General features: G+C 42.3%; 1 protein-coding gene across 1 annotated transcript in view; it reads right to left on the reverse strand.

Moving 5' to 3' along the window:
- Window positions 1-2,356: 2,356 nt before the first annotated feature.
- Window positions 2,357-14,171, reverse strand: part of LOC119483741 (fibroblast growth factor 14-like) — a 33,031-nt gene continuing 21,216 nt past the window's right edge. The window contains exons 4-5 of the mRNA XM_037762143.1: window positions 8,270-8,468; window positions 2,357-8,043 (exon numbers count right to left, since the gene is read on the reverse strand). Coding sequence (XP_037618071.1) covers window positions 7,895-8,043; window positions 8,270-8,468 — 348 coding nt within the window. The 3' untranslated portion in view covers window positions 2,357-7,894. The remainder of the gene's footprint in view (window positions 8,044-8,269; window positions 8,469-14,171) is intronic.

Here is a 14,171-nt window from a genome sequence, read left to right on the forward strand (position 1 = left end):
AACGATTCTCCCCTTTACAGGCATGCCCACTTTATGATAATCACATGCAGTTTTGGGCAAGTCATAGTCAAGTCAGCACACTGAAACACTGACAGCTGTTGTTGCCTGTTGGGATTGAGTTTGCCATGTTATGATTTGAGCATATTTTTTATGCTAAATGCAGTACCTGTGAGGGTTTCTGAACAATATTTATCATTGTTTTGTGTTGTTAATTGATTTCCAGTAATACATATATACATACATTTGCATAAAGCAACATATTTGCCCACTCCCATGTCGATAAGAGTATTATATCTTGACAAATCTCCCTTTAAGGTACATTTTAAACAGATAAAAAAACGTGTGATTAATTTGCGATTAAATGTTTTAATCGATTGACAGCCCAAGTTCAAATGCAATTTTGTAAAATGTAGTTTTTGGAGAGAAACTTGAATAAATCCAGTTGTTTGAGAGAGAGGTTTTCACTATTCTAGTATGCAAACAGTAACAAAGGAGTGTCTGTTGAAGTACATGAGATTTATTGTTTGACTTTTGTTTCTTACCGTGGTATTCAAATTGGTATCAAGAATGATGGAATTTCACTGGTTTTGGTATCGACTACTACATTTCTGGTATCGTGACATCCCTAGTCAACAGTGAAGAGGCAGACAGGAAACAATATTGAGGGTTTTAAAGGGTTAAAAGACAATAGACTGTGCTGTGACAGAAGGACTACACAGATCTAGACCCTATCATTGACTTCCTCAATGATCAATTACACGGTCTGGAGAGGATGCATGTGTATATGATGGATGTTTACACAGAGAAAGATAACTTATAATAGCTCCACGATGAGGCCTATGCAGCATATAAATTGTATGGGATACACAGACATGGAAGAACTACAAATGAGCAGCCGAAGCTATTCCGAACATCGCTTTGCTCACATTAAAGTAACTGAATTAGTCTGCGGAGTGATGGATCACACAAGCGCAGGTATAATGACAAAGTATGGAAGTAAAAAAGTTACGCAGGAGGCGACAAAAGATGTGACAGTGATAGCAGAGCAGATGGTGAAACTAAATGCTTAAGATGACAAAGGATGACAGGAGAAAGACATATTAAGGGAAAATAACTGAGGCGCGATGCAGGAAATGAAATCGTGACAAAGTCCACAATCTTCATCTGACTACTTTACAGTAACAGTTTGAATGAGGGGTGAAGCATGCAGCGTTTCATTGGTTATAATTAAAGTTCTTTCGAACCCCCATCTTGCTAATTAAACACCATGTTGCCCTTCAAAGTACCCCTAATTTACATTACATTTACATATGCAAATTCTAATGACATCCACCTAATTACAGTATTTGCTGGTTCATCTGTCATTTAAAGGAGGCCAGGCGTGTGTGTGTGTGTGTGTTTCTTCTTGCCTGTCAACCTGTCTGAATGTGAGCTGTCTCCATACAGGTGTGGCTGATAGTGGAGCTGTTTAATGGGGCTTCCATCATACTCTATTTGTCTCCGAGGGAGGATTACCAACTGAGCAAAGCCAGAATGTTTATTGTGGTTTATTTGAGTTGGTTAGTCAAGTTAATATGAGAACTTTGCATTGCTTCTTCTGAAATTTTCCTGTCACAAAAGAGCAATTTGATAGCTTATAAAAAATAATAATACTTCTGCTTAAAGCTACTGTGAGGAACTTTCATTTTGTGTTGATTTTGTCGGCCCCTGTGGACAAAAGCGGTAGTGTTTCCGAGCACCAGAGTCCCTTTAGAAAACCTCTCATTTTACTGCAGCAGGGTCTGACAGTCCTGATTCTCCCGTCCCTCCACTAAGCCTCCAGCAGCGTGGTGTCGGCTCCCAGCGTGGACCGGCGGAGCAGCGAGACAAAGCTCTGCTTCTGGCAGGAAGAGGAGCGGCTCTCGACCTCCCGCCGAAGCTCCGACTGCAGGTCAAAGTCGGCAGCGAAGCCAAATCTGGGTCCGTCCGCAGGCTGGTCGCTGCTGGAGTCTGAGCTGGACAAGTTTCTGGTGAACCTAGCACGATTTCCTTGGAATCGGACACGCTGGCACAGATGACGAGCATTAAGAATAACTATATAGAATCTTCTCGCTGATGGTTTTGTTTACTTATGTAGGTCAGTATTAAATTGAGACTGTTTCATAACCAGTTAAAAGTTCCTCACAGTAACTTCAAAACAACAGAGAGCTTACTTTGCAGGGTTTTATTTTGTTAAATTTAGCCAGTTCATACCATGAATGGTATGAAGTGTAAGTGAACGGATGAATAAATTCAGGGATGATATCTATTCATGATTAGTTGATATAAAAATAAATGGATGAGTGACATGTTGTGCAGTAAATCAGTCCAGTCGCGCTTTCTTTCTATAAATCCTTTATTCAATATTGTTTTTCTGTGTGTATACAATGGATTGGACACAAACTGTACAGTGCAGACAAACTGTTTGCATAATATGTATGTAAAGGTAACTGTACATTTACTGACAGACAGAGGAAATCTCCTTTAAGGGTCAGCACCAGTGACTTTTCTGCTTTTGGCTCATAGCTAGCACGGTTTGCATCAGTAAGACACAGCGGGGTTGTGGTAGATCTTTATATTTAATGTGTTCTTCCGCCCTGCAATTAATCACAGTCTCGCTTTTTAAATCTGAACATGTAATTATACGTGTGCACTAGCTTCCATATCAAGGATAAAACCTGGATATTTTAGTCACACCGCCGCAGGAATAAATGTTGAACATACAAACTGGATGGTACACAGTCTTCTTAGTGAATTACAAAGGCGGGAAAAAACAGCATCAGGTCATGATTTCTTTCATTGAAGTCAATACAAACCATGTAAAATCAAAAATGCTGTTGACCACCGGTGGCAGCACTAAGCGGCAAGAAAACCTGCTCCGTCTTTCTTTTGACTTTAATGGAAAAAATCTTTGTCCGTCATTTGCGTAACACTATTTTTTGCCCACCTTAAAAAGTCACAAGAAGACAACCCAGCATCACCATCTATTTCTACATCTACCAGCGTCTAAAATAACTTCCTGAGCTCAATCCATCATTGTTAAAAGAAGCAGCAAAGGACATCAAACAATTCCTGTTTTTTTTGTGTTATAATTTTCCTGCTCTCAGCCCGCCAGAGTTAAATATCGATGCTCCGCTGAAAGTATTCCACGCAAGACATGCATTAGTGTAACCATGTTAGTGATATGAAGTCATTTGGATCCATTCTTCCTTTGCTCCATTATAGCAATGATGGATTACGCTTCAAAAAAACTCTCTGTAAGGTTCTACCAGTGCAAACCGATGGCAAGGAATGAGCCGGAACGCAGAGTTTTACTGGTGCCGCGCTGTAAATGTTTGTTTTGTTTTCGATAACACAGTTCCTAAATTACCACATGCATAAGCCCCAGTCATTTTTCCTCTTTTTAAAAACCATGCAACAAGTGGGAAAACAGTCCGAACAGAGAAGAGGAGGAGGAGGAGGAGAAAAGAAGAGGAAGTTCTCTGGCTGCATGATTACAGAACGAGCAGAGAGCGGAAGCTAGCGTAGCTACAGTGAACAGAAGATTGGGGATCAAAGGATAATTGAAACGTAAAATAGGGTGAGGAGTGTGTGTGTGTGGGATGAGAGTGTGTGAGAGCGCGTTTTACTGTCTCGTTTCAGATTCAGATGTAATAAGGCAGTCTTTTGTCAGAGGAGTAAAGTGGAAAATGGAAAAAAAAAGAAAACCTGAGGGAGCCCGGCTACATCATGAGTACGGTGCTAACTAAACCATTACATGTTCCTGTGTCTCTAAAGTGCACCTGGACTGCAGTGGTCAGGTCACAAAAGCCTTTTATGTCCATTTTGTGCCTTCCAGCTGCAGCTCATGCAGGACGGAGTAAGATGGCTACATGTGTACACCGCCACGAGAACACGAGTGGTGCTTGTATGTGGAAATTAAAAGTGACCCAGGCTGTCGTGATTGCTCACTTCTAATTAAATCAGCCGCTCTCTTCCTGCGCACAGCCCGCTGTTAGATATCTCATAATTGTAGCCCTGGTACCTGGCGAACCACCAGTGGAGAGAAAAAAGCTCTCAGGAGACGCTGACAGTAATTGCGCCTTCGTTGTTTGAACCAGGAGCTGTGATTACCAGCCTGGAAACACGATTGTAGCGGCGTCTTTGGTCAGTAGCCAGGAAACCAGGCCCCCTTTTTTTTTTTTCCTCTGGCTTCGTCCATCATTAATTCTCAAGCATGTGCCACAGATCTTCAATAGCTGCTTTCACAGGATGTGAGCCCTATTTCTAACCTAACAAGCTGGGCCTCTCCGAGCGGAGGAAGGTTTGGTCGATCGTCTTCCTCTGCCAGCAGCGTGCGCTGCTTCGTAATCATTCAGCGAATAGCAGTCGAAGTCTCTAATGTTTGCTCAGGCAAGTAACAAAAACATCATAATTAAAGTGGCTTCTTATAGACACAGGCAGCTGAGACAACACTAAAATAAATAGGAAGTTTACAGACCTGATTGTCAGGGTTTATTCTTTTTTTAACTAGTAACCCCTAGTGTGACACGACAATATTATGTTACATCCACATATCTTTGACGCGAGACAAGCACAACACCGGTCAAAAGAGTTTGTCCTCTTGCTCTTCGAGTAACATCAGACAGGAGCTAAGATCGAGCGACTTTGGGAGTTTGGAAATCTTGGCTAAACCGCCGCTGGAACCCGGGGAGGCTGAGCATTTAGCATAAATCTACAGGATCTCGGAGCTCGGAGCTCAGCTGAGGATGAGAGGCACTCACATAGCAAGAATCCACAGTACTACCCAGCAAAAATAACACTTTCTGATCATCCAACAGCGGCAATACATTTCAGCATCAAGATTACACAGAAAAAATACGAAACTCTGATCTCTCATATTTTTTTTTTTTTCACACATATTTCTATCACATTCTGGCTTTTTCATTTTGTATCCTCAGATATTTTTCTTTCAAAACAAGATGGGCACATTAAAACTAGATAAGTTGATATAATGTGAGCTGGCCAGCCACACGTATTTGAGCACAAAGGCAGCTAATGAGATCAGAGGAGAGAGAAAAAAAAATGTGGTGTATGTGAGAAATGCCAATTAGAAACACTGTGAGCTGTCTCTTCAGTGGCGGAGTGTGTCCTCTGTACGGAGCAACACAGCGCGACAACGCTAAACACGTTAGAGGGGCTTCACTTGTGTTTTTTCAGCAGACACACACCTGTTGCTGAGGCTGTTTCATGTCGGAACTGTGAGGATTAATCATACAGCCTTGTTTTTCTCTGTCTTCTTGTTTCTTTGTAGTTTGGGGGAACGTCAGTGGAGGTCATTCATCTTCAGCAAATTTGACAGCGTTTCAAGGATCTGATTAAAATGCGACGAGAGATGCACAGCTTCTGCTTCTTACTGAATATATTCATGTGTGTGTGTGTGCCTCATTGTCTCTGACGCTAATGTGAAGTGTGGGATCACAGTATTAATGTCTCCTCAGTGATGTGACGGACCACTGGTGTAACTTTCTGAGGAGTTAATTGGCGTCTGGTCTTGCCGTCTAATAAGAAAAGACGAGTAAACAGAAGGCCCGGGTGTCGAACAGGAGTCGAGTCCTGAACAGATTGGTGCCGTGTCGACTGTCACAGTGAGAGGGCAAAGCATGCGAATCTATTTGGTTTAATTTCATTTTCAAGGCATTTGATTTTCCGCCCTGTAGTTCTCCACGTTTCACACATATTTCACTCGTTTGATCAGCGTGTGATATTTATTTTGGTGGTGACAGAAAGCCACATTTCTAATACTTTTTTTTAGTGACCTTACCTTCTTTTATAGGCCACCGCGCAGGCAAATTTAATTATGTAATTTCACACTCTCCGTCTTGTCAAAAAAACAACATTTTCTCCTGCAATTAATATGCGTGTGATCAGATGTGCTCTGATCCACTCGGAAATACTGACACACAGATGTGCATCCAGTGGTGGAAAGTAACCACATCTTGTATATTCACTCAAGGACTTTTATTTTAGTATTTTTATTTTTATGCTACTTTATATATTTCTACTACAGCGAAAAATATTTATATTTATATTTATATTAAATACTCCATTTATTTGCAGATTAAGACCTGTGATGCTGCACCCGATTCAACTGTTATCAGGCCATTAAATAGGCGTTATCGGTCGCTATAAGCACCATGGATGTGGGTCAGTAGGGGCCTCCTACGCCTACTACGTTGTAAAAGTGAAAGCGAAACTTAAATACAACACGTTCTAACATGTTGTAACGCGTTAACTAGACAACTACACCTTGTTGGTTTCACACGGTATGCAAACCCCAACCTCTATCCATCGCCCCCTGACCTCCGCACCATATGGGGTTTCTCGCTGTCTATACTACAGCGCCTGACTTCCGCTTCTGCTCCTGTCATAATTACTAAGGTCGCTGTTGTCTTTTTTTATACTTTCTTTCAATGATCTACCATGTGAATAGTTGATAAAAACCTAGTATTGGGCGTAGTAGGCCCCTATTGACCCATATATATGGTGCTTATAGCGATAAAGCCTATTTAATAGCCTGACAAGAGTCTAGTCGGCTGGATCCTCGGGTACAAGTTAGATCTGTAGGTCTAGTACCACTGGGCAGTAAAGTTAGTACACATAGTGGCTTTAACATAATTTACCCTGTTCATTATTACCCTCATTACTACCTCTAACTTCAAGTACTTGGGAAGGCAACAGAAAGAAAAAGTACTACTACCAGGCCATCTGACCGTTGTTGAGGCTCAACCCTCGACAATATCTGCTACTCCATGTAAACACTGACTGCTACCATCCCTCCTGTACACTCCGGGCTGCTACAAACTGGGGAACTCATGCTGGTTTCAGCTACACACTCAAAACCAAAACTCTTCACTCTTTCCTCTGCTGAGCTACACTTGAGTCAGCGATGTGGAAATCATAGCATTCGTAAAAGGGACGGGGAAAAAAAACATCTCGTTAGACACTAAAAATCGATTTTGTGTCCGTACAACAACGCAGCTCGATAATCACTAGTGCTCTGTGTGTGTGCAGAATAATAAACCACCTGACAAACAGATAATAATAAAGGCATACTGAAAAGACAAAACATGCTTTTAAGCTATGTGGCGTCAAATAAGAACTCTCTTTTTAACAGCTATATAGTATGTGATCAGAATTAGGGTACAGGTTATTTTCAAGTGCATTTCATAGTAGTACAGAACGTCCTGCGCCAACTCTTAATTGATCGATGACTAAGCACCCTCTGAATCATCAGTGTTTGGTATTTAAAGCGTTCTCTTTGCCTGATGTTTGTTTTTTAATCTGTTCTTTATTTAAGATCAATTCCAAGTGGTCGATTCAGGGTGGGAGTAGTGCGTGTATATGTGTGTGTGTAGCCACCAGCAAGCAAGCATACCTGGCAACAGAAAACAGTACTATCAGGTTTGGGGGAAAAGGGGCGTCATTCTTACAGATTGTCACAGAAAAATACCGGTGAGGACGCCACTTTTTTCCGTTTTGTTTTGTTTATATTTTGAAGACGTCATTTTGTCTCCCAAGAAGTGAGGGCATGCCACTGTCCCAGGCTGGCATTGGCCCGACTTTTACGGTCTTCATCCTCCTCTTCCCCCCGCCACCAGCCGCAGCGCTCTGTCCCTCTGGCTCCGCCCCACAACGCCGTCCAATAGGGAGAGAGTTGAGGCGGGGCGTGCGGCCCCACTGCTGACCAGTCAGAACTTGAGCTGTTGTTTGTTTGGTTACCTTTGTTGTTGCAGTTTATTTTTTTCTTGAGAGCGCAGCAGTGGGGCGAGTCTCTGGCGTTTTTTCCCGGGGCCTCTGGTCGGCCGGGGGAGGGTAAAAAGGGGGGAGGGCGGGGTTATGTCGCCGCCTTGTCGGGTTTGTTGACTGGTTTGCCTCCGTTCATGACCACGGGTTCGCTGGTTGTGCTTTTGGAAGGCGGGCCCCCGGCGACTTTAGGCACCGCCTCCCCTACATCGTGCAACGAAGGCTCTCGGTACATCGCAACTGGAGGGGTGGCGGGAGAAACGGGGCGGATGGGAGGGGGGGGGAAGAAGAAAGGTAAAAGAAAGTATACAGGAGGAGAAAGGGAGGGAAGAAAAGGAGAAGATAAGGGAAGCATGAATGAAGGAAAGAAAGGAAGAATGTGAGGAAAAGGTTTCTCCATAATCCAATAGAAATCTGGTCTGAAACCAAATGACCTGGTTGATGTGTGTATGTAAATGCATCTTACCTTCTATAGGTTTAGGCAGGAAGTGTGCAGCTGGTTTGGTCTTTTTGACTCTGTTGCCCTTCATGGCCTGTCCCTCTTTATTGAGGCCCAGAAACCAGGCCCGGCCCGACTCCTTCTGTCTGTAGAGCATAGAGCTGTAGATCACGTAGTAGTTCTCGAACACCGACTCCTTAAACTTACACTCGGCCGTAAACAGCTCCTGAGGACACACAGAAAAGAGATACGCGGGTCATATTTTGTTGAGGAAAAAAAGATATTATAAATCGAAAAGTAGTTCCACTATTATAAAAAAAGCTTTATTGCACAATCAAAATGAATATAGAAAATGTTTTTTTTTTTTGTTTTTTTTTTTATATCAACCTGCCAATTCATCTGAAATAAAAAATAATGATTGACCAGCCACAGACTGACTGAATGATATGTCAGTCTCCCCTGACACACTATCTGTCTCTCTCTGTATGCACATGAACAACAAACTAAACAGATAAAACAGCGATTGATTCTGGCGACACAAAGCCCCCCAAAACATCTCACCCTCCCACCCGCCGCTCTGCTGTTATGTGTCAGAACTCTGTTCCCTGGTCGCCGGCGGCTCCAGCGGAGCATATTTCAGCACCGAATCAAGGTGTTATTCTTACTGGGAGTGAAATCGTGTCTCCCTAGTGTCCTCTTGCACTACCGAGTCACAGCGAGTATAAAAGGCAGCCTCGGATGAAACATTCTTCTTTTTTTGGCGAGGTCACAATCGAGAAGCCGGGCTCCAAAAATCAGATAACTGCATTTTGTCAATGACACGTTTCCACTCTTACATGACGCCAACACAGCATGAGATCAGTCTGCAAACTTCCCTTATTATGGCTGCAGCTAATGATTATCAACTAATCTGCGGATCTTTTTGATTAATTAACTAATAATTTACTCAATAAAATAGTGAACAATCTCTCGGAGCCCAAGATGACATCTTGAAATACTTCTTTTGCCCAAACAACAGAGGATATTTAGCATTGTGCTTAATAAATGCATCAATTATCAAACATTTTCTGTCAATCAATCAACTGTTTAGGCACTATTTCATGCCATTTAAGTCACATTTAAGAGTCTTCGCTAACCCAATTTGAGAAAAAGCAGTCAGCAAACCAGATCCCAACAGTACACTATCAGTTTATTGTTATGTCCTCTTGATATTTGGATAAGATTCAATTTAATTTTACCCTTGTGGTAAAAATTAGATTATTTTTCAGCCAATAAACCAAAGATTACAACCCTTAGAACTAAGATCACGTTGTAATAAAGAAAGAAAAAGCTAAATAATGACAGTAAAACACACTGAGGCAGAGAAGTACTGTATGTACACCAGCTAAACGTAGAGAGGGATATATATAAGGGGAGTTTTGGAGCTTCTCAACGACACCAGATATCTGATTTTTAGAGAGGAACATGTTGAAAACTATGACAAATGATGAAATTTAAGTCCAATATTCACTCTTCTTTTAGCTCTGCTTTGGTTTTCCTTAGTCCGTCTGTCTGACATTTGGTATTTGGCAGGCAGGTGGGTTGTCCTTTCACATTATACATAATCTGATCCACTGTTAATATAAAAGCATATTGATTAATGTAGCTTTAACTCTCGCTGTATCATCGCATCACTATTATCTCCCCTTGTATAACAAATCTGCCTTTCTTGGGGCAACATTTTTCTCCGTGAAGGAGCTCTCATAATCATTTAGCACACGATGACTGACACATTTCCTCATTGAGACAATTGCTGAGGATATAAATAGTGTTAATAAACTCGCCCCTCATATGGCTGAGGAGGCTCCTGCCAACCCAAACAATCCCCCCCGGAGGTCCCCAGACCCCAGATTGGGAAGCGTTGCGTCTAGACCGTCTCTTATTGGTTGTTGTGGGCCTCCTGCCAGTGCCACAGACACATTGTCATTCAGCTCAGGTCTGTCGGTCCGAGTCTCATAGCAACATGAGGAAGAGAGGCGACACTGTAGCCGTGGCAACCAACCAGCGCTGAGAGGGAGGGGTCAGTTATGTAGGGGGGGGGTGGGGGGGGGTGCGAGAGCGAGAGAGCGAAATACACACACAAACACTTGAATTGGTAATTTAGCATAGAATGTGCGATATCTCATGCTCTACCACATCCACTCATGCTAACATAGGAAGACACTTGATAAAAGGCAGCAGGGTTGGGTGGCACCAATACACAGCTGCGGTGGCTCAGACGCGCACACACACACACACTTGTGGCTCTAGGGGATGAATGGAGGGAGGTGCAGGGGGGCATGCTGGGATATGAAATGTGACTAAATGATTGGTTGGCGACAAAACAAGACGAGGTTACAATGAATGAATGCTCTATTGGTAACCACGCTTTTGATTTATATTAACAGCGTGATTGTTCTCTGAAGAGCTCCATATTTCTAACTATATATTTAGTCCTGACCTGCACCCCAGATTCATTATTCATTTGTTAGGGAGGGCGATCTTTGCTGGCGTGCAGGGAGAAGCGCCAGACACTTATTAATGCCGGCCAGTGAGGTCATACATCATTTAATGCCGCTTTTAAAATAAAAGACGTTTGATGTCGAGGCGTCTCTCGGTCACATTTATACCCCGACTGAAATCCAGAGACGAAAAAAAGTGAACTCGCTTCAGATGAAAACCTCACACCGCCTCACAGGTGAGTCATTTTAACAAACACACTGCCTGCCTGAATGTGTTTCTGTCGTCATTTCTAAATGTTCGCGAGCTGCCCACAGGAAGAAGACGGCGAGAAAGAGTGAATGAAAGAAAACGGAGGGTGGGGTTTGGAAATTGGGACATGAAGGAGAGAATAAATCACCCAGTGAGGAGGACGACGCCTCCTGATTGGAAAAACAGCGGGGGATTCTCTCCCTCTCCCTTCTCTTATCTTAGCATTTTCTTCCTCTTATTTTCTCCCTCTCTGCGGAGATGAAAACACATGCATGCACATTGTTATCTTTTGAATCACACGCACACATGCATGCATGCATCCTAGCCTGAATAGCAGCCGTAATCAGGTAGAGAGGAGCCAATTAACATGTGAAACATCCTGCTCCGAAACACACTAGATTGATACAGGCAGCACTCTGTCCCTTAAATAAGACCTAAAATAAGAAACTTAAAACCAGAGGGGGGAAAGCAATCTCCACTCCTGGCGCAGCACTACTAACAACACTTGGCAACTGGAGCTGCCCAGTGCTACCACAGATTGACTGCTGGCCACTGGGAGCTTCCCAGTAGAAGCACATTCATGATATAACGATAATTACTGTTCCAGTGTATAATTTACCAAAGCCTTTGATCCACTGACAATCAGGAACATGTCTTGTTGTAGAGAGCTAGATGAATAATAGTGTTATAATACACTGAGAGGTCAGGCCTGTGACCACGCTGACCAGAGCAGCTGCCACAAGTTCTCCCTTCAAGCTCCGACTCTCTGGGCTCAGCGGCTAAAGATCAGTGGGCAACATCTTGGTCTGAAAAGTGAAGTCAATGCTGAAGTGCCTTAAACTTGCATTCTTTCTAACAGCCAGCAGGGGGCGACTCCTCTGAAGTCTGATTGTATAGAAGTCTATGAGAAAATGAGCCTACTTCTCACTTGATTTATTCCCTCAGTAAACATTGTAAACATGAGTTTATGGTCTCAATCACTAGTTTCAAGTCTTCTTCAATACAGCATGATGTTCATTTAGTAAATTATGGTCCCATTTAGAGTCAAATAGACCATAAAGCAGGGGATGCTTTAAAAAACCAAGATGGCGACAGCCAAAAACCAAGATTGCGATGGCCAAAAATCAAGATTGCTATGAGCAAAACCAAGATGGCAACGGCCCAAAAACAAGATTGCGATGGCCAAAAAACCAAGATTGCGACGGCCAAAAACCAAGATGGCGACGGCCAAAAACCAAGATTGCTATGAGCAAAACCAAGATGGCAACGGCCCAAAAACAAGATTGCGACGGCCAAAAATCAAGATTGCGACGGCCAACAACCAAGATTGCGACGGCCAACAACCAAGATTGCGACGGCCAACAACCAAGATTGCGATGGGCCAACAACCAAGATTGCGATGGCCAAAAAAACAAGATTGGGACGGACAAAAACCAAGATTGCGACGGCCAAAAACCAAGATTGGGACGGCCAAAAACCAAGATTGGGAGGGCCAAAAACCAAGATTGCGACGGCCAAAAAACAAGATTGGGACGGCTAAAAACCAAGATGGCGATGGCCAAAAACTGAGCTGGGACGGCCAAAATGCTGAACTCGAGGCTTCAAAACGGCAGTCCACAAACCAATGGGTTTATATACAGTATATGGTAAAGACAGAGTGAAGCTAGATTTATACTTGTAACGACAAAGCCCACACACACACAGCTTACTCAGGGGTATATAATTAAAGAGTGATAATGGACAACACATCCGTATCATGTTCCGGTGATGGTATCAAGGAGTGAAATGTGATGCTGAACTGTGACTCAATCCCTATGGCGGGACGACCGTAACACTGTCATGCACACGTGTAATTCCACCTCTTGTAACATGTACAGTGTGTTCTTTCACAGGAAGAGCCCAAAACATCCAACAAACCCTTCAAACTAAATGAGAAAACACTGCCTTCCAGAATAGTTAGACCTTTATCAGAGCTATTCGTGGGACTATTGTTGTCAAAAACATTATTATAAGTATCGATACATATCGATACTGAATATCTGAAACGGTTTTAATACTCATTTTCTGCTTCTCTTCTCTTTGAGTTGACACACATACCGCTATTTTTAAAAAATTAACATCTAAAATTGTATGCCCTCAATGTTCGAAAATGGCATAATATCAATATACTTCAAGGTATTGAATTGAAGTTAGAAATTCCAGTATCGTGACAACACTATGAATGATCTGCCATCGCTACAGTTGAGGTTTGGTTCATTTAAGCACAGAAACTACTTGTTTGAGTTAAAGGAGCGATTGCAGTAAAAGAAAGAGGTCTTGCAAAGCCATAATAATGTCCCTGACAGACCAGAGGGCTTTGTCACGTAAACGTGAACTCATTACGGCTCCAAATGTCTCTTTGTTTGTTCCTGATGCTTGTATAGTCTCTCCCTTCCTCTTGTTGAAAACCCCTAAAATACTCTTTTGTTTTTAAATGAACTGGAAGTCACACGGAGCAACCTTCCAACAGTGTATTTTCTTCAGTGCTGGTAAAACTACAAAGAAGAGTTTGCTTGTGATTCTAGCTTTCGCCAAGCTTTCTGGTCTAGCTGCTTTTAAAAAGACACATTTTCCTTTTCATTATAGCCAAGAAATCACAAACTGGTTGAGCTCAAGATAAACATATTATATATATATATCAGATATCTAAATAATCTAATTCATATTTAATGAAATGAAGAGTTTAAAACTCTTCAACTCATGTTTTTAATTAGAATTTGGTTGGAATCATTAATTCCAGCTAAATCATGTGAACCAATAACGCAGTATGATCATATCAACACCTCCAAGTTAATTAATAGCAATAATGAATTATCCCTCAATCTTAGTTTCTTATTTTAGTTTCATAAAAATGTGTTTAATTATGAAAAATGACAACTTTGCAGTTCCATTATTCATAACTATGAGGGAGCAGTTGCTCTACTTGTAGTGTTGCTTTATGCGACTAAGCTCAAGGAAGCTGTTTTTCATCCCAATGTGCATGTATATATATGTCTGTTTGTGTGCGCCGCTCAGTGAGTGGGTGTGTTTGTTTCCAACACCAGTTATTATCACAGCACTAATTACCCAGGGGGATTGTGGGTAAACAAATCATTCTAAAGAAAAGAAAGCCCAAGGAGAAGAAAGTGCCGGCGCATGAAAACAAAAGTGGAGAGGGAGC

The sequence above is a fragment of the Sebastes umbrosus genome, chromosome 24, assembly GCF_015220745.1.
Source record: "Sebastes umbrosus isolate fSebUmb1 chromosome 24, fSebUmb1.pri, whole genome shotgun sequence".
Lineage (NCBI taxonomy): Eukaryota > Metazoa > Chordata > Actinopteri > Perciformes > Sebastidae > Sebastes > Sebastes umbrosus.